Source organism: Colossoma macropomum, unplaced genomic scaffold, assembly GCF_904425465.1.
Source record: "Colossoma macropomum unplaced genomic scaffold, Colossoma_macropomum, whole genome shotgun sequence".
Classification (NCBI taxonomy): Eukaryota; Metazoa; Chordata; class Actinopteri; order Characiformes; family Serrasalmidae; genus Colossoma; species Colossoma macropomum.
Window position 1 is genome coordinate 18706298 of NW_023494792.1, and position 23496 is coordinate 18729793.

A 23496-nucleotide genomic window follows, 5' to 3' on the forward strand; every position below is an offset into this window, starting at 1 on the left:
GGTGGCGGTGACCATCTTCAGATTATAATGCAAGACAAAAAAAGAACTTATCCTCATTAGGCCTTAGTATTTAAATGAAATATATGCTATTTTGCAGTTTCCTTTCCCAAAGGAGGAACATGAAAATGAAAAGGTTCAATGTTGTTTCTTGCTCTTCATTCCTTACTATAATCATACATCACTTAGTATTGTTAAGGGTTTTTTATTAGTTAAAATGTGACAGAATGATGAGTTTCTTACACTGCAATGCTGTATAATTAAAATGGTTATGAAAGTCTAAATACAGCACTGAATAACAAAATCATTTCAGCGTCACTCAGATCTACAATTAGATCCGATCCAATGCAATCACGGAATAAATTGGAGAATCATGGAAAATTTGCTCTTTTAGAATTCCTCCTGCAGGTTTCTTCAACAGAAGAAGCCCCCCAACTTTTCTGTGAATTTTCCCATTGTGGGACTAATAAAGGATTATCTTATCCTATCTTATCTTAAATTCTATCTTAAAACTTCTGTACAAATTAATATTTACAAGGAATAATGCTGTTATTTCTGTTATATTAACTCAGATTAGGAAAATATCCTGATTTTCTATTGATAACTAATGAACTGCAAACTAAAGTAAACAATACACCTATTCGCAAAAGTTCGCTGCTGCTCTGTAGCGATTTATAAGGCACTGCTTTGGCACACTCAGGTGTCAGTTTTATGGAGTCAATATTCTGTAGCCTCACAGGACATCATTTACACAAACACTTCAGAGTGAAGATGGGATTTTCCACACTAGTTGTGTTTTCATCCAAGGGAAAAAGTTTTAACGCTGCAAAATGTTTGTCAACGTAGGCTGTGGAAAAATGGCCGTAAAGTTTGTCAGTGTAAGCTATGGAAATGGAAATTTCTAATTTTATCACTTCCTATTTGTGCAGAAATGGAAACATATCTACTGATGCACTAATTATCTCGATAAGTGGTCACAACCCTCCTCCTTCCCTCCTACTTTCCTGCACCTAACCTGCATTTGAAATGCTGCCTCCTCCTTATCTAACACTAATGCATCTGATTGTGGTTGGAACTGGACTCCACAGGAAGGTAGATCTCCAGGGCCAGGGCTGCTGACCACTGATCTAGGCACTATAATGCAGACCATATGAGGAAATGTGAACAAAATTTGAGTACCTTTAAAACTGGTGATACAATGTGAGTAAAAAAATCTGAACCTTGTAGTACTTGCACAAGTGACCAAATAAAGAACATACTAACCCACATATAAACGATGATGAAAATCCTTTAGTTGTGAGTACCTTTAAGTACCTTTAATTACAAAACGTAACACATCCAAACTACTGTAATTGTAGATAGTACTTTGAGTTTCTATTGTAACTGTGCTAAGATTAAATAGTCTCATAAAGAGGAGGACAGGACTAGCCAAGACTAGCACTTTAAACCTGAGGCAATACTGTGGGGCGTCTTTTAAGACATCACTGTGTAAGACCCTCCATGGAGTGATTCTTAGCGGCCCAGTACTGAGTAACACAGTCATGATAGGACGAGGCTGCTGTGAGTTCAAAAGCAAAGTGCCCCCTGGAAGATTACTGTCATTAAGATGCCCTCTGTACCGGTAATTTCCTTTCCCTCAGAGCAGGCAGATTGCTTCTCTCTGCTTCTTGTTAAAGCCTTAAGAGAGAAGGAATGAGGGGAAGAGAAGAGGAGGGAGAGATAGTAGGTAGAAAGTACTTATTGAGACAGCCACATGCATAAATTGGTCCTTAGGTTGGGGAGCCAATCTGTTTCCTATTACTAGGCATCTTTAGGGGACCTTATAAGGCAGCATCTGCCCCCTGCACCAATCCCCACCACACATGCACACCACCTCCCAGCAGAACATGGCAACAACACCATTGTACATTTCCAGAAAAATAGGTACTAATGTGTATTTCAGGGTCCAAACACTCACTGGGTGGTACGTTTTCAGCACCTTTAGTTACGGAGCATATTTGAACTATTCTGATTCATTTATTATTAATTTTTACATTGCATTGACTCTATACATCCTGTTTTGATTCCAGGCTTCATATTATATTTCTTTATTTATGAAGTTTATTTTTCTATTTCTTCTGGGAAAATGAATATAGTGTTTTAAGGATCAGACTTTAAGAACACTGTTTTACTCTTGAAGGTGCATGTACATTGTTTCCCTTGGGGGACAAAAATGTTCCTATACAGTATCCTATTGTCTGACAATGTAAACTGCTCCGTTTACAGGGCTTACACTGTTGCCCAAATGTATTCTCTGTTGGTATTAAAGCTTGTTAGCGCAGATTTAACCTGCTAGCTAACTGCATGGTTATTTACAAAGTTGAACAACGTGTATTTCAGCCACTGCAATCAGGCCATCAACTCCACGTGAACCTGGAACACTTTCAGAAATCAATCACAGGAACTTCCAAAGGTAGAAATAATAAATGTTTCAGTGACAATACCTACATTTTGAGCAAACAGGGTTCTTTATAGTACCTAAAAGGGTTCTTTGGTTTGTAACAATAGTGTAACCCTTTTTGCTGCTATACAGAACTATTTTCAAGAAGGTTCTATATAGAACCATCTACAGCACATTCTCCATCAATCTAAAAATGCTTTCATGATGCAAAGAACCATTTAATCATGCAAGAGGTTCTTTAAGTGTTCATAGTTCTATACAGAACGATTTATTTTTACGGAAGAACCCTTGAAGCACCATCTTTTTTTTTAAGAGTGTATGATAAAACATCCACCAATATTTCTCAGGGATAAGAAACAAGATCCTGATAGATCCAGCAGTCCTGTGTCCTCAGCATTCTGCATGCACAGTGAATTAAAAGGTAATTTCAGAGATTTTTTCCAAATATTTGCATAATTCTGTTACTATGATACAGTCATTCATAGTAGTTTGATGTGAAATGGTAGGAAACAGGGGTTGTGATGTCATTTACTTCTCAAAACCATCAGTGAACCTACACGTGTCTGTGTTTCTACATGTTTTGTTGATAATGGTAATATAGTGGAAAATTTGAAAAAAAAAAATATTTTCTTTGGGGACTATTCTGCCTGACAACACTGCATCTACCCCTCTGCCATGAGAGGATTCAAATAAATGAATTAACAAAACATGTTAGGCCTTTATCACAAACCTATCATAAAAATGATGTCTCAGGGATCAGGCAGTGTATTTATAGCCCTTTCATGTTTTGACGTTCTGTGAGGGAACTTTCAGACGCGTTAAACTGCTCAGAGGTCTGGTTCCCATCACCACCACTGTGAACAATTTTGACTCGGTACGTTTCTCTAGAACAGAGCACTTCACATCAAACCACTCGGACTGACTTTGTTTATATCTTAACCATTTAATTATGGAGAATTTTGGAAACTTTGGTGGAGCTCCCCTTTAATAGATATCTTTCCAGAGTGGCTTCTTCTTGGAGAGGACATGTGGCTTTGATTAGTGGCTCTTTTACCTCTCTGGCTCTGCCCAGCAGCAGAGGCGTGATTGAAACTGCAGAAAGCCTCGCCTGGCACAGAAAAGTTGTGTGTCGTCTGGCAATTATTTTTCCCCATAGTCGCTAATTTCAGGAAATTAGACTGGTGTGAGAGAAAGGAGGAAGGAGGAGGCTTAGGAAGAGTGGATCAGTGGCTGCGTGCGGTGGAGCCTTAGCAAACTTAGCCCCTTAGCTCGGACGCAGCCACACGTTTCTTGCTTATCTCACCGCTAGCCTGTTGTTGTTGTTGTTTCTGCTGAAAGTGCTCTCAGAGGCTGAAGTTACTCTCCTCCCACACCAGAAAACGCTTACTGAAATGGAGAACGTGGGAGAGGAGTCTAAAACCCCCTTTCCCCCTCACATCTGCAGAAAAAAGCTTTTGTTTTGCCATTTGGTTCAGCGAAACCAGAAGCTCACCGCAGCGACGTCTGGCAGGGTCCTATAAACTCAGTCTGTTTCCCCAGTGGCCACTTTCGTCAGGGCTCTTGCACAAGAGCGGCCGTAAACAGCAGGAATCTGCAGACTTCACCTAACTCACTGTTTCAGAGAAACCCTCAGACTGTTCTGAGGGGGAAACGGCAGCGTGCTGCTCTACGGAAGCCCCCAAGAGACAGTACCACACAGACCCACGTTAAAAACACCGCTTTAAACGCTGACGTACATGACGTATGAACTCGCTTTAACATGTTCAATCAAGAGCGGTATTAAGGCGGTATTTCAGAGCCACTGCCCTGTGAGCCCGCGCTGATAGCCTGCACAGTGGTCAGTGTTTGCTCCGAGCTGTGAACGGATGGGACAGGAGAGCGGGGTCCGTGTCACTCGTGCTGCCCGCCCCCCTCCACGCGCTCTGCCCCAACACGCTTAACCGCGCTAATTGGACGGGCTTTTCTGAAGCGAGGCTCCAGCAGCACCTCTCAGCCGCCCGCCCGACTCCTGCTCAGCCAGACTCTCTCTGATCTTGAAACTGTTCCATCAAAGCCTCCGAGCACGTTTTTGAAGCACGCAGCGCCATGGGTCCTACTCTGGTCATCCTCTTCTCTTTGTACGGCTTCGTGCACAGCCAAGGTAAGTGACCCTTTCACAGCAGACCACCACGACGACTGAATCTGCTCAGCGTCAGGATTTATTTTGAAGAATGTTCGTTTTGAACAACTTGTGGGCACAGAAATGTTTCATGCGTTAGCAGAGCCCTGTGATGAGTTTGAATAGATAAGAGGGCTCCAGAGACTAAACCTGCTGTGGTGAGAACTTCATTAAAGATCTGTGACGCTGCACTCTCCTCTGGTGGGGATTTGGTGGGAAATGAGTTAGCTGTTCAAAACTCTGTTACGTTGTTACAGCCTAATAACTGTGGACTGAGGCTGTAATGAAGCCTCTGGCCACATTTTGGTGTTTAGCTCAGCTCTGTAGGAATGATGTTTGCTGAACTGCACTATGCTGACACTGGATCAGTTCTGAGGTTATGCTGGAATAGAAATCTCTTTCACCCCCGTGAAAAATGAACAAATACAGTGGAACAAATACCAAATGCATTTAAGATGAATCCAGCAGAAACATGGATCTCTAGGTGGAAGGCTCTCCTGATGCAGATTAGTGGGTGGGTATCAGGGGCAGTGCCCCAGTGATTTTCTGATTTACACTGTAAGGTAGGAGCTGGAGAGGCATGATGGCTGGAGAGGCTAACCACACATGGAGAAGCATCCATAGGTTTCCTTAAGTGACACTTTAAAATCAGGAGTCAGTTTGAGGAACTGCATGTTTGGAAGGTGCTCCTGTGTACAGTGGACCATCAGTGACAATTAAAAAACTCTTTGGCAACACTGTACTGTAGGGTACCGTTCATAAGGCTACATGAGACCTACATAAGATTGTCATAACAACTGACATAACCCTATGTAAATGTTTATAAATGCTCATTCCAATAGGCATTATAAGGGCTATAAAGGTTACATTTGCCATTTTGATCACAGTTAGCTAAAGTAGCCTTTATGACAGATGATGCCAATTGGAATAAGCATTTATAAACATTTATGTAGAGTTATGTCAGTTTTCATGACAAGCCGTATATATATTCACTGAAGAACCCTTGAAGAACCATTCAAGTGTGAATGTTAGTGTATATATATATATATATATATATATATATATATATATATATATTACAGGAGAAGGAAAAACAATAATGGAAGTCGAAGTAATTTTTGGATCATTTCTATTTGTCCATTCCTTATGTCAGTGACAGCTGGCATTTTCAAGTTATGTGAATAAAATAATAAAAATGACAGAAAGTGTTATAAATAAAATGGTTTTGTTCTAACAAATGTGGTAACAGAATGTGTTTCATTACTGATTGATACAACTTGGAAGCTGTTCTTTAATTGCCATGATTTCCATCACAGAAACTCTTGTGCACTTTTGATTAAAAAAACCCTGTAATTTTAAAAGCCACCTCTTTAATTTAGACCGGCTGACTGAATTGCTGATTCACTGTTTGCCAGTACTTGCATGTCAGGCATATTATCAGGTCCACAGCTTAAGAACAACCTTTCTGTACCTTCTGTCTAGCCCTCTGTCCAGTGGTGAAAGGGTAAAATATAAACATCCTACAGTGACTGGCTTTGTGGATCTGGCTCTGTCCCTGCGATTGCGTGCTTTTATCTGAAGATTTGGAGGGTCGCTGCACAGCGCCAGGCTGCAGTGGTGCTGGTGTTCAGTGAGGACTGTGGCAGAGCCAGACTCATTAAGCCTGGTTTACGTTCTTTGGGCTCAGTCCTCAGTTCTCCCCCAGACACCACTGTGTTCCAAGATGGCAATCAGGCTTTAAGAGAGGGAGACAAAGTGTTGGGGAGTGGAGGCCTGGGAGAGCCATTGAGCCTGGATGAAGTGTCTGGACTGATAAAATAACAGGAGCAGAGATGTTTTTTAAAGCTGGCCTCCTCGTGTAATTGCGCACGGCTGTGGATTGTCACAGCAGGGAGAGGGGAACAGAATTTGACAGGCAGAGTAAGGTAGGATTAGGAAAAACTAGGGTCGTTTTACTTATCAGCTGAAGGAAAGCACAGTAAAAGTGGACCCAAGTTTTACTGTTCAGAATCAGCCAGAAAAAGTTTTCATCCTGATTGCCTGCCTGGTTTTCTGCCTGTTGCATGTCGCTCTACATCCCCCCCCCCTCACTCTCTCTCTCGTTATGTGAATCACAGTAGGGCGTTTTTAGGCCTCAGCATGCCCTGGCAGGCCACAGAAGCTACTGCTAAAAGGACAGAAGAAGGATGTCTGAGCGCCCATGTGGAAAAGGGGATCTTGCTGGACATTACCTTGGTTTCTAGACACAGTCATGTTCTTGTGAAACTATTTTTTATCTGAATAAATGATAAATACTGCTTCTAGATAACCAGTGATACTTCACATTTACATTATCTGTGGAGTAGTTAATGGATATTTCTTCTCGTAAAATTTTATAATCAGACAAGGAAGGAAGAATTATTTGGTGTCCCGGCACTAACTGCTGAAACCGTACACCATTACTGACCATCTTTGGAGCTCAGGCTGTTAGTGGTTTACATAATAGATGTTATAAGTACGTCTTTATGTTACATCTTGTGAATTAAGTTTCAGTTTCTGTTTTAAAGGTAAAATTCAGCTTGAAAGCACTTTAATCCCTATAACTGCTAGCTTTGTCAGTGTCTCCTATATTTCATCACGTCTAGTAAACAAAAAGCTTCTGGCCCTGGTCTTCATTTAAAAGAATTAGCACACATAAAAACAGCTTGGCAGTTTGCTACATGCTAAAGCCTTAAGGAAAGAAGGCCAAAAGTGTCGACTGCCAAAGGTATTTCATGTTTGGCAGATCAAGCAAACCACAAGGAAATGAATGTATTTGATCAATTTGAGACAGCCAGTCATTGTTTAGATATCTTGAACATTTTCTGTGCTCTAATTTAGTGGGACAGCCAGACACTGCTGTGTTGACTGCCTGCCAGTCAACAGTCATCTCCAACTGTCTGAACAGCTTCTACTGGTGGAAGAAATAAGTACTGAAGCAGATAGTCACAAATAGAAAAACAACCCAAATAACAAGTGATATCCACAGAACAATTTAGGAACTGTGTAGTCTCTTGGGACAGATACTGACAAGCTGCCTGATGCTGATCTTGACCAGATAAAACATTTTACAGGAGAATGCAGTTCTTATGAAATTTGCGTGAATAATACAAACTGGTAATGACCCATAAGTCATTAAGCCTTTCCAAGTTTTAATGCAATGTTATAAGTGGTATTCATGAAATCATACAGTCTCAGAGCCCTCTGTCCATGTCATGTAAGCATCTTTCATCTTTTTATTTTACAAAATTGTGGTAAGAAAAAATAATCTGAAGTGGAATACACTGTTACAGTATTTATTAATATATACATCAGTTCATTTAAGTCTCCTGGTATAAAATCAACACTTTGGATTTTGTTGTGTACCACCACAATCTTATCTGATCCTACTGTTGCATCAGCAAGAGAGAGGACAAAGACAAGAAGTTCACAGTCCAGGTTGGGCTATTGATTATGACAAACTGTTGCAAGCTGAAGTCACTTTGTAGCAGAATCTATCAGAACTGTCATAATTTACTTGTCATATGTGAGAAGTTTTTTACTTGTCTAATGTGGCCTGTATGCACCATTTCCTTCAACAGCCTAAGAGCTGTCCACAGCAAAAAGGCCCCCTTTTTACCAACCAATACAACGTCTCTCATTTCATATATTTCATTTGATATTGTTCTTCAAGGTTAGAGTGGGCACAAAACCATAATCATCTGGATCTGCTGCACCACCACGACAGAATCACCAATCAACTTTTAATGATAAAGAGAATTTCTAAGTAGTTTTTGTTGAAGTAAATAATAGAATTTTCAGTTTTGTTAGAACTGTCCCTTGCTGTGTCAGATGTTTCTGCTAACACTTTCTGCTAGCTGAAGGGAAAGAGCAAATATTTGCTTGCACGAATCACAGAGTGATCAAGCGTTTTTGCACACTGTTCTACGGGTGTGGATATCTGGACAATCAGATTCCACTACATTTGCTTCCAGATTTCTTCAACCAGACGTCATTGCGTGACTCATGATGATCACCACAGACCTCATGTTTTTCTCATTTCTTACAGTAGATAGGCATAACATTCCAATTATTTATCCAGGTGTTCCTATTTGATATAATCTTATTCTTTACATGTGCATAGGTAGTAGTCTGAAATCAATAAATTCATATAAAAAGTCTTCAAAGCACTTAAAAAATCTCATTACAACTAATTTTCCACTCTTGATTTGCATGCCAAGTTGTTATACAGCACCACTGTGGAGAACTGATCTACATTACTCCACTTAATATACATATAAATTGATGTAAATCTATGTGCAACATTATAAATGAACACCAGATCTAGAGACTTTGTGACAATCGCATGGCTCTATAGCCCATAGGCAACATTCTCCAATAAACACCAACAAACCCAGTTGTATGTCTTAAAGTTAAGACGCCATTTTTAGTGTGGATCAAGGCCTTAAAGTGCTTTGAGCGTCTGAAATATGTTCTGTGGAAATACTCATTAAATTATTTTAGCGCAATGTTGTAAAGCAACATTCTAATAGAATATTGTAGCAGAATTTAGAATTCTCCACAAGGGTTTGGAGAAAAGTTGAATATTTAACCCACGGTAAATATTTGTTCTGTAGTAATGTTTTATGAGAAAGTGTGGGACTGGTCTAGTGTTTTGTATGAATGCCCAGACCCTCTAACCAGAGAACCAGAGATTGTTTCTTGTGATATTGTTGGGATTTGTCATCCTGGGACAAGTCATGGCAAATGCTGCCCTGTACCTGTATATTTAATCTGCTGCAAGCCAGAATTACATTTAGCAAAGCAGCCTTTTATGTGGACATTTTGCAATGGTGTAACTGTGTTTATTCCACAGAAACCACAGTCTCACTGGATGACTGCTGTAAGGATGGCAAAGAGAAGGGCCTGGAGTCCCAGGACTGCACAAGACTCCCTCTCATTTCAGAATCCACCACCTGCAGGTGCAATGCGCTGCTTCATCTCGCTTCCATTAACTACATGCAACATCATTCCAAGTGTGCTTTGTGCAGTACATGTGTGCCATTATGCCTAAATGCCTTAAAAATATTACAGTTTGTTTTGACTGAGTTATTATTTGTTTTTCTGTTCTGATCCCAGTTGTGCTATGTGTAACTCATGATCAGTAGAATGTAACTGGTAATGCAAATGGCAGAATCTCTCTCCTCCAGCCAGAAGGGTGTCTGCATAGTCGCATGACAGAGTGAACCACTTATTAGCCCTGTCCTTCAAGCACCCAGAAGGGTTTGGCAATGTGATGTGGCTGGCGGTTTGAAAAGATTCATCGATGGAGGCAGTGCTAGACTTACAGTTACTACAGTGTGACTTGACCATAGCTAAATTTTGGGGAAAAAAGGAAAGTATATTTGGAGAAGAACTTGAAGGGATTAGTCAATTTATTATATTACTATTGGCAAAATGGATCTGTCTCAGACAGAAGTGAGTATTCAAAAAAGCATAGTCCGGTGGTTGTGTCAGATTCTCTGAGAAAGATACCACTGACCACTTGCCAGAGAGGCAGTGGCAGTAACAATAACAATAGCGTAACGGTAGGAGGTGCGCTGTTGTACGTTCAGTGCCATTCAAAACCATATGGGTTACTCCGTCTGCCCTTCCAGAGGCAAATGCGTTTGTTTTGGCAAGCCAGGAGATCCAGAATTTGTTCAAATTAGAGAGTGCGAGAAGGCAGAGATGGTTTAGGGCTGGGGAGAGGGGGTTGGAGGGGAGATGGGGAGCTTAGGCAAGGGGGTATTTCCAAATCCAGGAAATACCACTGAGGTGAAACTATAGTCAGACGCAGAAGAGAAGGGGAGGAATAACAGGAAATCTGCGGATTATTTCAGACACCGAAAGAAAAAAAAAAGAAACACCCAAGTAAAGAGAGAGAAAGGAGAGCGTCTGTGCCCTTAAAAGGCACTGCAGCGGTGGATGATGGGAGAAGAGAGCAGAGTAAAATAGAGTTGTTTCCTGTAAGGGGAATGAATTAAGGGGGATGACTTAAGGGAGTGAGGATGACTCTCTCTCTCCCTCTCTCTCAGCGCACTCACACAGTGTGTGTGTGTGTCTTACTGTAAACGCTGCCTTGTGCAACTGTCCCAAAAGTCTGGCAAAGCTCAGAGAGAACTGGAGATGTCTGGTGTAATAAGTGATAAATGGTCTGAAAGAGTGCTTGAGAGACCACCGTCAGTAACTTTGCTCACTCTTAAACAGCAGTCCTGTGGTTCTGACAGTCTCAGGAGAGGGAGTGATGAAGTGAAGAGCAAGTTCGTAAGAAAATAAATAAAAAGAGTCTTGTGCAATGCAAATTGCAGTGACTAGACTGCAAATTTCCAGAAGTTTACTAATGAATGTGAGGCCCTATTTTGGTGTTCATTGCTACCCTCAGAATGTTTATAACCAAGCAGCAGTAAACTACATGTTGTAAAATAAGTATTTTATTTTTAAATGGAAATTTTAAAAACGTTCAGAATGCATTAGAGTTGATTAACACTGTTACAGTGTTAATTTAAGGCTGTAGCATTTTTAGGATCTTCTTTTCATTCTCATATTTCCATGTTCTGTCAAATAGGATAGCCCAGGAGCAGTGCTGTGCTGCAGTACTGGAGGACAACAATTGTACTAATGGTATCAATATGGCCAAAGACCAGGGCACCTGTGATACCCTTCTATCTGGGAGCACCTGTGAGACTAAAACTGCTAAGGTACTGTATGTACAGTGTTTGTGTGTGTGCGTCTTTACACATATATCCATATGCCTGGTGTGTACAGAACAAGCCATGTCAAAACAGACCACTTGCTTTATCCTCCTTTCCTAGACTTTGTTTCAGGTGAGCTGAATCAAATTGACTGAAGCCCTGTTTGACCTCTTTAGTTTTACTTGACAAAGAACTATAATTTAAGTGATTAAAATCTCTGAAAGCTGTTATTTTAATCCATTACAAATCTGCAGTATCCTTAGTTTTTACAAGCTGAACTTCTGTAATTGACTCCCTCAATAATAGTTCTGTTCAGATTTACCTCATAGTAATGTAATAACAAAGGCTGCTAGTACACATGCCTGTATGCTGTGTTGGTATTGTTATTGAGTGTTGCATGTCACTGATTTGTACAGTCTTTGATGTTTTAATCTAGGCTATCTGTGGGAATTTGGGGAAATTAAACTGAAACTTCTCCTGTCTGTAACAACCAGTCAAATTCCTTACAGAATTGCATTATTATCATTATTATATCTTTCGTAAAACTTTGATAAAACAAATTAAGCTTGATTGGTGCTGTAGAGAGAAAGGGAGGAAAAGAGGAGAGAGAGTGAGGGAGGGGAGAGAGAGAGAATTCTCCACTCTGTTTACAGCTAAACTGAATGCACCATGCTGCTAGTGGATTATTTTCTCAAGCGTAATGCCATCCACAGGCTCATGATAGATTTGTTACAGAACAACAGCCTATACACGCCTGAGTGAATTTCAATGCTCAGCAGGTGTTTGTTTCATTGAGCATTCATAGAAAGTGTCAGCATGCTTTCAACAGCTGTCACAAGTCCGATAAACTCCTGTCAAGAGTAATAATTTTAGGTATTGAAATATTTCATAATAAACATTAAGCAATTACCGGGCGTGTATTGAATGTACTAGGAATGGAAGAGAAGTCTTTCACCGAAAAGGCTGTGCACCAAATGTGGTCAGGAAAAGACAAAGTAATATTTTATTACTTAGATCAGTATGTTCCAGTTCTGAGTTTTAGATCCACGTCCGCCCTTGACTTCAGACTGAACGCTAATCTATCCTGTAGTTTTTTGCAGCTCATCTGAAAAGATAATGCATGACCTGCTACTCGATAAAGGATATTTTAATGGTAGTTTTCATATATAAATTACTTTATAATTGCTGCACTCACATTCATTAGCACAGGTTTTTGGTTTCCTTTATAATGTTAAGTGATAGTTTGTCCAAAAAAATCTAAATTACACATTTTTCTCCTTACCCCAGATGTAGTTGATCACGTTTTGTGTCCGAATTTTTTTTCTTTAGTTTTGCACAGGAGCAATGTGACTAATACAGCTAAAGTAGCTAATATATCTACATAAGTAATGGGAGCCTATAGCCCAACAGTTCGCAAACTACATGCTTGAAATTTTAATGTAATCTCAGAGAGATTTCTGATGTAATTTCTGACATTTTATGATACACCACTGTGTTCAAAAATGGAGAAAAAGTTCATTGATTATGTAAAAACAGTAGTATCAGCCACCCTGGAGACTAAATTTTGTCTGTAATTTTGTCCATTTTTATAGTTAAGACTATGTCAGTGGTGTTAGTCTGGGATTTACTGCTTTGCTTCTATCTTGTGGTGATGCACATTTGCATGGCACTGGGGAATGTGCTCATGTGGCTGACAGGTGTGTTGGAACAAGGAGTCAGCATTTCTTGGAGCTGCTACATTGTAAAATCAATCAAAAGAATCTTGCTAATTCACGCTTTAGTGAAATAAGTGAATATCTCACCTCATCTTACTGGACATCAGAAGTACCTTTCAACATTTCAGCAAATGCATAGAGATCAAGTGGCTAGATTAGATAATGCATGCTTATTATTTAGTTATTAGAAAAAGACCTAATAAGTACCTACTATTAAGCTAATATCTATGTTATGTAGCTCTGAGAGTGAGGAACTGAACTGTGGCTCCTCATACAGACCTTGTGGTTTAAGGGGTAAATTATATTTAGTAATTTAATTGAAGCGCTGGGTGATGAGTCAGACTCTTTTTTTAAGAGGTTTGTCTGTGTGGAGCCTTTATTGTGTGCTCTCATTGAACTCATTACATTAGTCAGAACCTTGTCTCGACTGGTAACCCCCCCCAGCAACCTCCTCACTCTTCTTTTTTTGAAGACAGGTACAAAAGCCCATGTGACGTCACCAGCAGCCCGTCCTGTGCTTGTCTGTGCTTGCATGTTACCACTGTAGTGGATCAGATAACATGAATCAAGATGATTTATCCATGTCTTTCCTCAAGCATTTTTGTCTACAAAGCATTTTATTTTGCCTTGCTGGAATACTCTGGCAAGGTAAAAAGGGCACAGTGGGGTAGTTGCATGTTTTAACCTCTTAAACTGCAGGCTTATTTTTTCAGTTACTAATCTTAAAGGGTCTTTATTCTACATTTCCCTTGTATTTCACATATGACATTTATGTACCAAAAACCATCATAATTCCTTTTTACATGGCAATTTTCACAACTTCTTTTCATCCCTTATGCTTAAACAGGCTGTTTTTGATACCGTGCCTGATATGTAAATGATCTCTGTTCTGATTAGCTGCTCTGCACTGTGCCTTATAAGTTTACTCCTTATACTTCAATGTGATTTCTTTTACTCGTTTGCCAAAATAATGCTAATTTTCATTACCATCCTATGGGAATTTCATTTCAGTGTTATGATAGCATCAAGTTAACATGGTATATATTTACATTTTACATCTGCTCTGGAGATTAAGAGCAGATATTTTAAAGATCATAACAGACATTTAAGTATCATGTTTCATACCTTGGATGGTGTGGTTTGGATGTTGGCTCCTTCAGTAATGATTTAAAGTGAAAGCCTATCTAAATATTACTGTAGCCTGTTAGCCTGTTAATACGCCCCACTTACTAAAGTGAGGATAATAAATAAACGAAAAAGTTTCAGTCATATCAGTCGCTAACACATGCCTTCTATATAGGAAAATGTGCCAGAAAGTGAGGTAAATTTGATTTCTAATGATATGACCCCTTTTAGATATATTGTTCAGTATGTAATTTTCAGTAGCTGCTATATCATTGCTGTTGAATCAAAACATTTTACAGGAGAAGACAAAAACATTAACATTTAATGGAAGTTAATTGAGAAATTATTTGTTGGACCATTTCTGCTTGTCCATTCATCATTAAGTTTTAATATAGTATAAAGGATAACTGGTGTTTCCAAATTATGCAAAACAAATGAAAAACAACAAAACCATAGATACAAGGTTTACCCCGACAGCGAGGATATGTGACTACTAATATGTAAAGTATGTCACTGAGAAATTAAGAGCTTGGACCCTTATAGATAAAGGGTTTCAAGCCGAACTTCCTCTCTTCCCGTTTGTTCTGTTGCTGTGCAGGTGTGTTGTGAGTGCTGTTTGCTGGGCAGGGCAGCAGAGGAGCGGGGTCTGTCCTGTGAGTTCAGCCTCTCTGTCAGCTATCAGTGTGGCCTGGTGTCCCGAGCCTGCTGTGTGGACAAATCACCAGAAAGCGATGGCAGATCCACACAAGGTTAGCACAAATGGTTGCAGTGCCTGTACAGTGTGAAACGGAAACAAGCAGAGGTTGATTTAAAGTGTTTGGATGGATTTGGATTGATGAAAAATGGATTGTCAGTTTGAAAGTTATTTTTGCTTCATTTTAATCAGGGAATTTATTTGACTTTATTTGAATAACACCAGTAAAACTACTTATCACCTCATACGGTAAAATGTTTTCATTTCAGTGACAAAATATTTTTGTAGTGCATAATTAGAGGATGGATCAAACAAGAGATTTTAGTGCCAGATGAGCCGTGGTTTGGCATATAGCTATACACTGTTAGCTATACATCCTTAACAATAAATGGTTCAAAAATGGCCAAAATTGGAATCAGATGACTATTGCGTAAAACAAGCAATCAACATTTGGTCAGTTTATTATTTGGATTTTTGCCAATTTGTGTTGCCATTTTATGAGGAAAATAAATTGAGTCAGGTAAGTGCACTTATGCTGTATTTAAATGCTGCCATTACACCTGGGCCAAAATGTTGCAGCATAATTGTGCATGACTCATTGTGCTAAACAGTCAGTTGCTTGTTACTTTTGATGTAGTGCTTTATTTGATTCGTGTTATTTAAATAGGCAACAAATAATGTTACTTACATTGCATCTTTGGCTAATACAAACTACTGGTACTTAGCCCACGCAGTGTGAGCTAATGGCTGATAATTATTTAGCTAATTTAGTTGTCAAGAAATCAAATTTGGGCATAAAAATTGATGTTCGGTGCATCCCTGCACAACAGCATGTCACTTTTGTCTTGATATAAATCCATTAATGGATTACACAGCTGTTTTTGATACTTCACTCTTTAGAACTTCAGTGTGAACGGACCTGTTGTAGGCTGAGTAGGTGTAAATGTGTAAATGTGTTGGTTTTGTGAGATTATAAAGATATCGAATTTAAAACAAGTTGAGTTTGCAACTTAGTTTCCATAAATGGACTGTATATACCGGAGAGTGAATAAAATGTTTTAAAGGAGACATATTTTACTCTTTCTACCAACTCAACATCTGAGAAGAGTATAAAACAAGACTTCATGCTACAATCAGCCTTGCTTGGATTACCTAGCAAACAGGGATACAGCAATTATCTCTGTTAATTAAATGCTCTACTAATTTTGGGGCTTTCTCCTCCCTAATATGCCTGCTCTAACTAATTTGCTGTCATTTGCTGTTCCTGAGCTGAAACAAATGTGTCAGAAAAATACTAAAATTAGAAAGACCGGGGTACTTCAGGACCAGGGTTAGGAACTACTGTCCTGCACTGAACTCTGCTGCCCTCTAGTGGTCTCGCAGCAGCTCTGCACTTGAGGATTATTGAAAGCCTACCTTTCTTCTTCAGATATAAGTCGCATTTTTAATTTACCCATTTTAAGTGTTTATTTATATCATCTCAGTTCCAGAGGGAAGCTCTAGTGATGCGTCACAGTCCAGTCCTAGTGAGAAGTGCAAAGGTGAGTGCTAAATTACCCTCTGGTTCGTACAGCACATGATAGCTTCACATGCATCATCATTTAAAAGAGATCTATGTGGAAATATTGACCTTGTGTGCATGTATATGTGCAGTTGGACCTGGGAACTGTGCTCAACGTTGTACAGGAGATAATACCTGTGCCTGCTTTGCTGGGTACAAGCTCAAACCAGATGGCAAAAAACTGTGAAGGTAGGGCTAACACAAATAATCTCACTTCATCACATGCCTGTCAAATACTAAAATCTTTCAGAAAAGCCATTGCAAGCATAAAAGATTATTTACGTATCCTACAAACATCTGTTTAGAAGATTCATAGCACTCTAATCAAAAGATATGGCTCTTTCCTGTGCACTCTCACTTGATCACTTTACTCTCTTTCTCTCTGTAGACATTAATGAGTGTTTGCTGGGCTCTCATCACTGTCATCCTGGTGAGCGCTGTATTAACACTCTGGGGTCTTTCCGCTGCCAGAGAGTGGTCAGCTGTGGCACAGGCTACGAGCTCACTGACAGCAACATCTGTAAAGGTGACATGCACCATTACTCATTTAGCTATACTGTGAATTTGAAAATGTTTGAAAGTATATAAGTGGGTAACAATGTCCTTTGCAATAAACATATCATTGAAGATGTAATATCATTGTTATCCAAAAAAAGAAAGAAAACAAAACAAAACATTTATCTCCAAAATGGTAGCTTTTTTGGGAGGCAAAAATGTTCTTTCCCTTCATTGAACATTTCTGTTGATCCATTTGTCATGAAATTTTGACATGATTTAAAGGACGGTGCTGAAATGATGCAGAAAAGTAAAAATAGAAAAAATAAGATACATATTTTTATTTTTTTGGACAGTGACAATATACTCTCTTCAGTTGTCATGGCAGATCATGTCCAGCAATAAATCAGTGTCATGTTATCTTTATTGGTAATTGTCATGACATATGTCATAATGTTTAATGTGATGATGGCTAACTACAGTACACAAAAATGATCAGCTACATCATTACATCAAACATTATGGCATCTGTCATTACAATTACCGGTAATGACAACATTATACTGTCATACTACTGGACATAATCTGTCAAGACAGCTCATGACTGGATGTGACATCTGCTTGGTTATGTCACTGTTTTGTAGTAGGATTCAGTGTTACCAAAAACTTTTCTGAAGTTTTCTTAAGTTTTAACTTAAGTGAAAGGATCAGTTACACCAGTAAGTGGGCCTACACATCAGTGTCTCATAACTACATAACTTACTAGTTCCATTGTCGATACGTAACCCCTTAAATGGCCAGAGCCCAAAGTTTTATTACACACTCTATAACCTAAGAATAGCTCAGCCAGTTTGCATTGAAAGTCCCTGCATTTACTGAATAATAAGCCTAAGTATGTAATAAGCCTGGGATTTTAAGGGGCTAAGCAATAGATTGCAAATAACATCACAGTTCCGAGTCGGTCTCAGGCACGAGCTAAAGGCTGCTGGCTGAACAGCTTGTTTAGGGGCATTGACAGGTTTGGAATTTTCCTCAGAATCTGACCAAACAGGCTGCACACTGTAAAAAACATTGGTGTTTTAACTTAAAGAAGTTAGTTACCGGGCTACCTTATAATTTTGAGTTATCTTTATTTTTATTTAATTTATTAATTATTATCTTCTAGAAATTATTTAATGTATCCATTTTCTGTTTTATATATACTAAAGTAGAAATGTAGTAAAGATTAGTTGCAGCATAAAAGGAGTCTACTTAGCAACCAGTGTTCAGTGGAATGCAGTTATTGTGAAAGAAATGTTTTGTTATCACAGATATCAGCATGGCTACAATGCCTCTAAAGTAATCAGATCATTATATCAGATTATTTATAACTTATGGCATCATACAGTAGTTGCTGATTAACCCTTTAGAACTCACTGTTATCACAAGTGATAAAAGCATGTTGTAATTTGATATCAGTTATTTTACACTTTCACCCTACTTCAGCTCATTTGAACAAGTGGCTGAAACTGCAGATTCAAAACTGTCAATGTCATATTTGTGTTTGTAAGTAGGAGATATTTTATTAAGATTCAAATTATAAATGCAACTCTTTATGTAAACACATTAATTATGGAATTGTATTTATATCATTATATATAAATGTCTTCATCTTAATCCTTTAAGGCCTAATATAAATAACTGAACCATACGTCTGCAGTTTAAGGGATTAAATGACAGTATATTAAAAAATGCCCCTTACATTCAGACTGTTTGCATAATCTGATTTCACTTATTTCCACAAAATCTCTCAGCTTAGCCTCAAAAGAAACAGAAGACAGAAATGTGCTTTAAATCAAGTGTTCTTTATGATCTGTTTTTTAGATATTGATGAGTGTGAGACAGGCACTCATAACTGTCCTCAGGACTTTGCATGCCAGAACATTCCAGGCTCCTTCCGCTGCCGACCCAAAGTGCAGTGCCGTGCAGGATTCATACAGGACGCCCTGGGCAGCTGCATCGGTGATGATTGGTTCATGTTTACAACTGTCTTATTAACGTGTTAAAAGTTTACATATAATAATGAAATTAAAGTCACTCTCAGAGATTTCAGAACAAGAGTGAGCATGTCCTAAGCACTCAAGGAAGCATGCATGAGTTAACCTCATAAAGCCACATTAAGTACAACATATTAAGGCTATAAATTAAATCTGTTTATGTTATTGCTGTTTTAAACTGTACTAATGTAATAAAACACAGCAGTATCACTTTCCAGCAAGCATTATAACAAAACCTCATTTACAAATCTATGACTGTGACTGTGAATATTTGCTTTAAATGTTTACATGCATGTTGTTGTGTCATGAAGGAGTCATAATACTTTGTGATATTTACCATATTTTTATTATTTTTAACATAATATTCAGACTGGGTATTACAGCAAGTACCTTTAAGATATTGTTATGTAAGAAATTAAAGGGACACTCCAGCCGGAAAATAAAAAACATAACCAGCACTACATCCATTATAAACATGCCTATTCCCATCTTACAGTTGTTCCACAGTAGTCTTTAAAGCAAGATTTCCTGGTTTAAAGACTAGGAAAAACCCCCTTTCTGATGATGTATATTGAAGGTGAAAGTAAATTTTGAAATCCTACAAGTGCTTTGGTGTGGATACTTGGGAGCTGGCTGTTTGAAATTTGTTTCGATAGCTGGCTAATTCTCCAACTGAATTATTCCTTTAACAAAGAAAAAAGTTTCAAATATTTGAGGTTAGTGCTATATCAAAAATGATAGGTAGCGCCGCAGATGTATTTATTAGCCTCTAGATCTGCGGCTAGCAGTCCTGCTGTAGAGGTTTCCAGTAGTCGTATGATGTATTTGCATAATGCTGAGTATTGTAATGAGAGAACACAGACAAAATGAGGAAAATTATACAATATCATGAATTCTGTCCAAACGGTTGCTCAGATGTGCAATGATGCGCTATAAAATACTTACATAACGTTGCATAGAGCATATTAAATGCTAGTTTTAGTCTAGAATTCCCCTTTCACTTTATCTCTCAGCAACCTAGCAAATAATCTCTTATGAACAGCAGCAGTCATAGAGTGATAGAAATACCACATGCTCTTTAATGGAGGATCAGCACATTATTACAGTATAATTTGCATATAGAACATTTTACAATCCAAGACAATTCTATAAGGTCTCTAATTTATTTCTCTCTTATACCTGCCTCAGATATAAATGAGTGTCTGAGTGCTTCGGGGCCGTGTCCACCTGGCCAGGTGTGTTTCAACACTGTTGGCTCATACACCTGCCAGAGGAACTCTCTCAGCTGTGGTCGTGGTTACCACCTTAATGAGGAGGGCACACGCTGCGTGGGTACGGCAAAAAACATCAGTAGATTAATTATTAAATAAATGTAAATTTGACTCTTTTTTGAACCATTCTGTTCATGTAAAATGAAAGCTCAGCTGTGTTGTATTTTGTGTGTGTTTCTCAGATATTGACGAGTGTGCAGGGCCAGATACCGCGTGTGCTGGTCATGGCTGCGTTAACGTGCTGGGCTCTTACCGCTGTGAATGCAGAAGTGGCTTCACTTTCAACAGCATCACCAGGGTCTGTGAGGGTGAGAGCCCATACAGATCACAACATCAATTACATACTTGAGCACCTTCTCTTTGCCTATTTCAGGACTCATTGCCCCTCCAAAAAGTTTAACCATATGTTAAAGGCAGCCATATGTTAAAACAACCTTACTTTCTTTAATATAGCATCTGCATTACATTACTACTATACATTGTTAAATTATAATGGAACAAGTCATTTCAGTATCGCCTCATCTCTGGCTCTCCTTCAGAGCTGCATGTGAGCTGAATTAAGATTGAATGTACTTTTTAATCTGCTCTTCTCCTTTAATAACATGATTTGTCAGAGCTGCTGTCCCATTTGTTTTGATAAAAGCACACAATCTAATGTATTCATTTAACATTTGGAGCAAGCAAACAAATGCATAGGTACACTATAGGTCCAGAAGTTTGTAGACACCAGCTCATAGAGCGTTTCTTCTGAAATCAGGAGTATTAATGGGAGGTTTCCCCCCTGTAGTAACAGCTCCTCTGGGAGGGCTTTCTAGTTGTTGGAACATTGCTGTGAGGATTTGATTGTATTCAGCCACAAAAATATATGTGAGGTCGGGTACTGATGCTGGATGATTAGTTCTGGATCACAGACCTCCATCACTGTAGAGAACACAGTGCCACTGCTTCACAGCCCAGTGCTGGGGGGGCTTTATACCCCTCTAGCTAATGCGTGACAATGGAAATGGGGACCTAGGCTCAGGTACAGCCCATTCTGTTAGTAATGTTGTTCTATGGAGATTATATAAGCTGTATGTGCGTAATTAAACCCCTGTGTCAGTTTTAAGGTCATTGTTAAAGTAGCTGAATTTACTCATTAGGAGGAATGTCTGCATACTTTTAGACATATAGTGTATATACTTCAATTAGTGTCAATCAATCTGGTTTACTGTTAAAAATAAACTTTGGACAATTAACATCAATAATCCTGTCAGATTTGTTTTTCACTTGCTGTTTTATTAGACTAACTAGCCTAAAAATGAATCTAATTAGACTGTTGGTGGTATACTGATTTATGTGAAATTCCTTAGCTATACACAGAGAAAGCAAATATTTGTGCACATTAGAAACAGGCCCATCAGAGCGTCACTCACCAGAATTTAGAAAGTGTTATGGTGTAAAATCATATCATCGTTAGAAGGATTAGAGATGAGTAAATTGCTGTGTCTAGAGTAATTAGTATGATTACCAGAGGAACATTTCACCGTAAAGAAAATCCAAACTGGATGAACTGCTGTTGTTGCTAATGATTTTGGAAATGTGGTGTATCTCTGTCAGTACATTCATAGGCTGCTGTGAATTTATATGAAAAAGAAAGCCAGGAAATAAACATTGAGGAAGTGTGTACAGATAACTTTAAACAATGAAACAAATCAATAATAAGCCCTATCACAGTGCATCCAACAATAAACGCAGCGTTGTGCTTCTTTTACACAGTGATAGACAACACAGACAGCTCCAGTTCTATGTGCTGATCCATTTTACTGCCCAATGTCAACATTCACATGGCCTAACTACTTCAGGGACAGATTTTAATAAAGTAAAGGAGACACAGCCAAAGGGATACAATGTAAGACCAGCAACACATGTGACCTACAGCACAGAGTGGTGTTGAGGTTTGCTCGCTGTCAGCAGGTTTTATAGTCATCTGTAAACGCTCCCTAAAACTTGTGTCAGTGTTTATTTTCTGCTTTTCCTTTTCATTCTGTTTTTTTTTACTGGGCTACCATGTGTGTTCTCTCTCCTTTTGGATTTCAGATATTAACGAGTGCCGGCATTATCCTGGTCGTCTATGTGCACACAAGTGTGAAAACGTTTTGGGCTCCTATAAGTGCAGCTGCACCACAGGTTTCAAGCTGTCCAGTGATGGCAGGAATTGTGATGGTAAGGAAAGACTTAGCCCTGTTCCTGTTACTGCACAGTTCTGTTTCAGCACATCTGACTGTAATATTCACATTAGGTGCTGATTAGACATATCAGGTGCAATTGGTTAAAAATAGAACTAAACTTGTCAGAGAACCAAACCAGAAGCATGGTCAGGTACTCCTGCTTTACAGACCAGGAGATCATTGAGGTTTTGAATAAAAAACATTCTTGAGGGACAAAATGATTACCGTTTTCTCCCTCTGACTAACATGCAGACCTTAATGAGTGTGAAAGTAACCCCTGCAGTCAAGAGTGTGCCAATGTTTATGGCTCCTACCAGTGCTACTGCCGTCGAGGCTACCAACTGAGTGATGTGGATGGAATTACTTGTGAAGGTGTGTACGAGAGGTTATGTGTTACTTTCAGTTCATGAATTTGTATTATATGAGAGATTAGACATCTTTTTTTATGTATGACTTTGTACGTACAAGACATAATACATTTGAATTAAACTGCAATGTTGTCTGTTCCCTCAGACATTGATGAGTGTGCTCTGCCCACTGGTGGACATATATGTTCCTACCGATGCCACAATACACCAGGCAGTTTCCATTGCACATGCCCCCCTAAAGGCTACACCCTCGCCCTGAATGGACGCAGCTGCCAGGGTATAGAACCTATTATGACTAAAAAGTAAAAGTAAAAAGTTAAAGTAAAAAAAAGGTAACATATCCTCTACAGAGAAAAAAAAACTTAAAATATGGAATTTGTCTGTAAATTTTAAGTAAAAAAATTTTAAAAAATAGACATAACGTAAAATATGCCATAACTTTTGCACAGGCCACATTTAATGTTTTATTATTTTCCAAATATGTTACATTCAGCAAATAAGCAGTAATTGTGCATTACAATGTGCAGACGTTTGTTCTCTGTAGAGGATGCGTTAACTTATTTTCTGTACTTTTATTTTCTTTCTTATTTTTCTGTAAATTTTAATGCAAAAAATTGAAAAAAAGAAGTAACATATGTGTCGGAATTTTTGCACAGGCCACATTTTATGTTTTATTATTTTCCAAATATGTTACATTC

At 38.7% G+C, this 23496-nt stretch overlaps 1 protein-coding gene and 1 non-coding gene across 2 annotated transcripts in view; both read left to right on the forward strand.

Moving 5' to 3' along the window:
- Positions 1-373: 373 nt before the first annotated feature.
- On the forward strand, positions 374-429 carry LOC118812831. The gene has a single exon (XR_005007574.1). It is a non-coding gene; the product is annotated as a U7 small nuclear RNA (small nuclear RNA).
- Positions 430-3758: 3329 nt separating this feature from the next.
- Positions 3759-23496, forward strand: part of fbln1 (fibulin 1) — a 41058-nt gene continuing 21320 nt past the window's right edge. Inside the window, 14 exon segments of the mRNA XM_036576379.1 lie at positions 3759-4577; positions 9469-9574; positions 11200-11332; positions 14765-14915; positions 16345-16401; positions 16514-16596; positions 16598-16610; positions 16810-16947; positions 18780-18917; positions 20141-20284; positions 20406-20531; positions 22300-22425; positions 22683-22802; positions 22944-23075. Of these exon segments, the coding sequence (XP_036432272.1) occupies positions 4523-4577; positions 9469-9574; positions 11200-11332; positions 14765-14915; positions 16345-16401; positions 16514-16596; positions 16598-16610; positions 16810-16947; positions 18780-18917; positions 20141-20284; positions 20406-20531; positions 22300-22425; positions 22683-22802; positions 22944-23075 (1522 nt within the window). The 5' untranslated portion in view covers positions 3759-4522.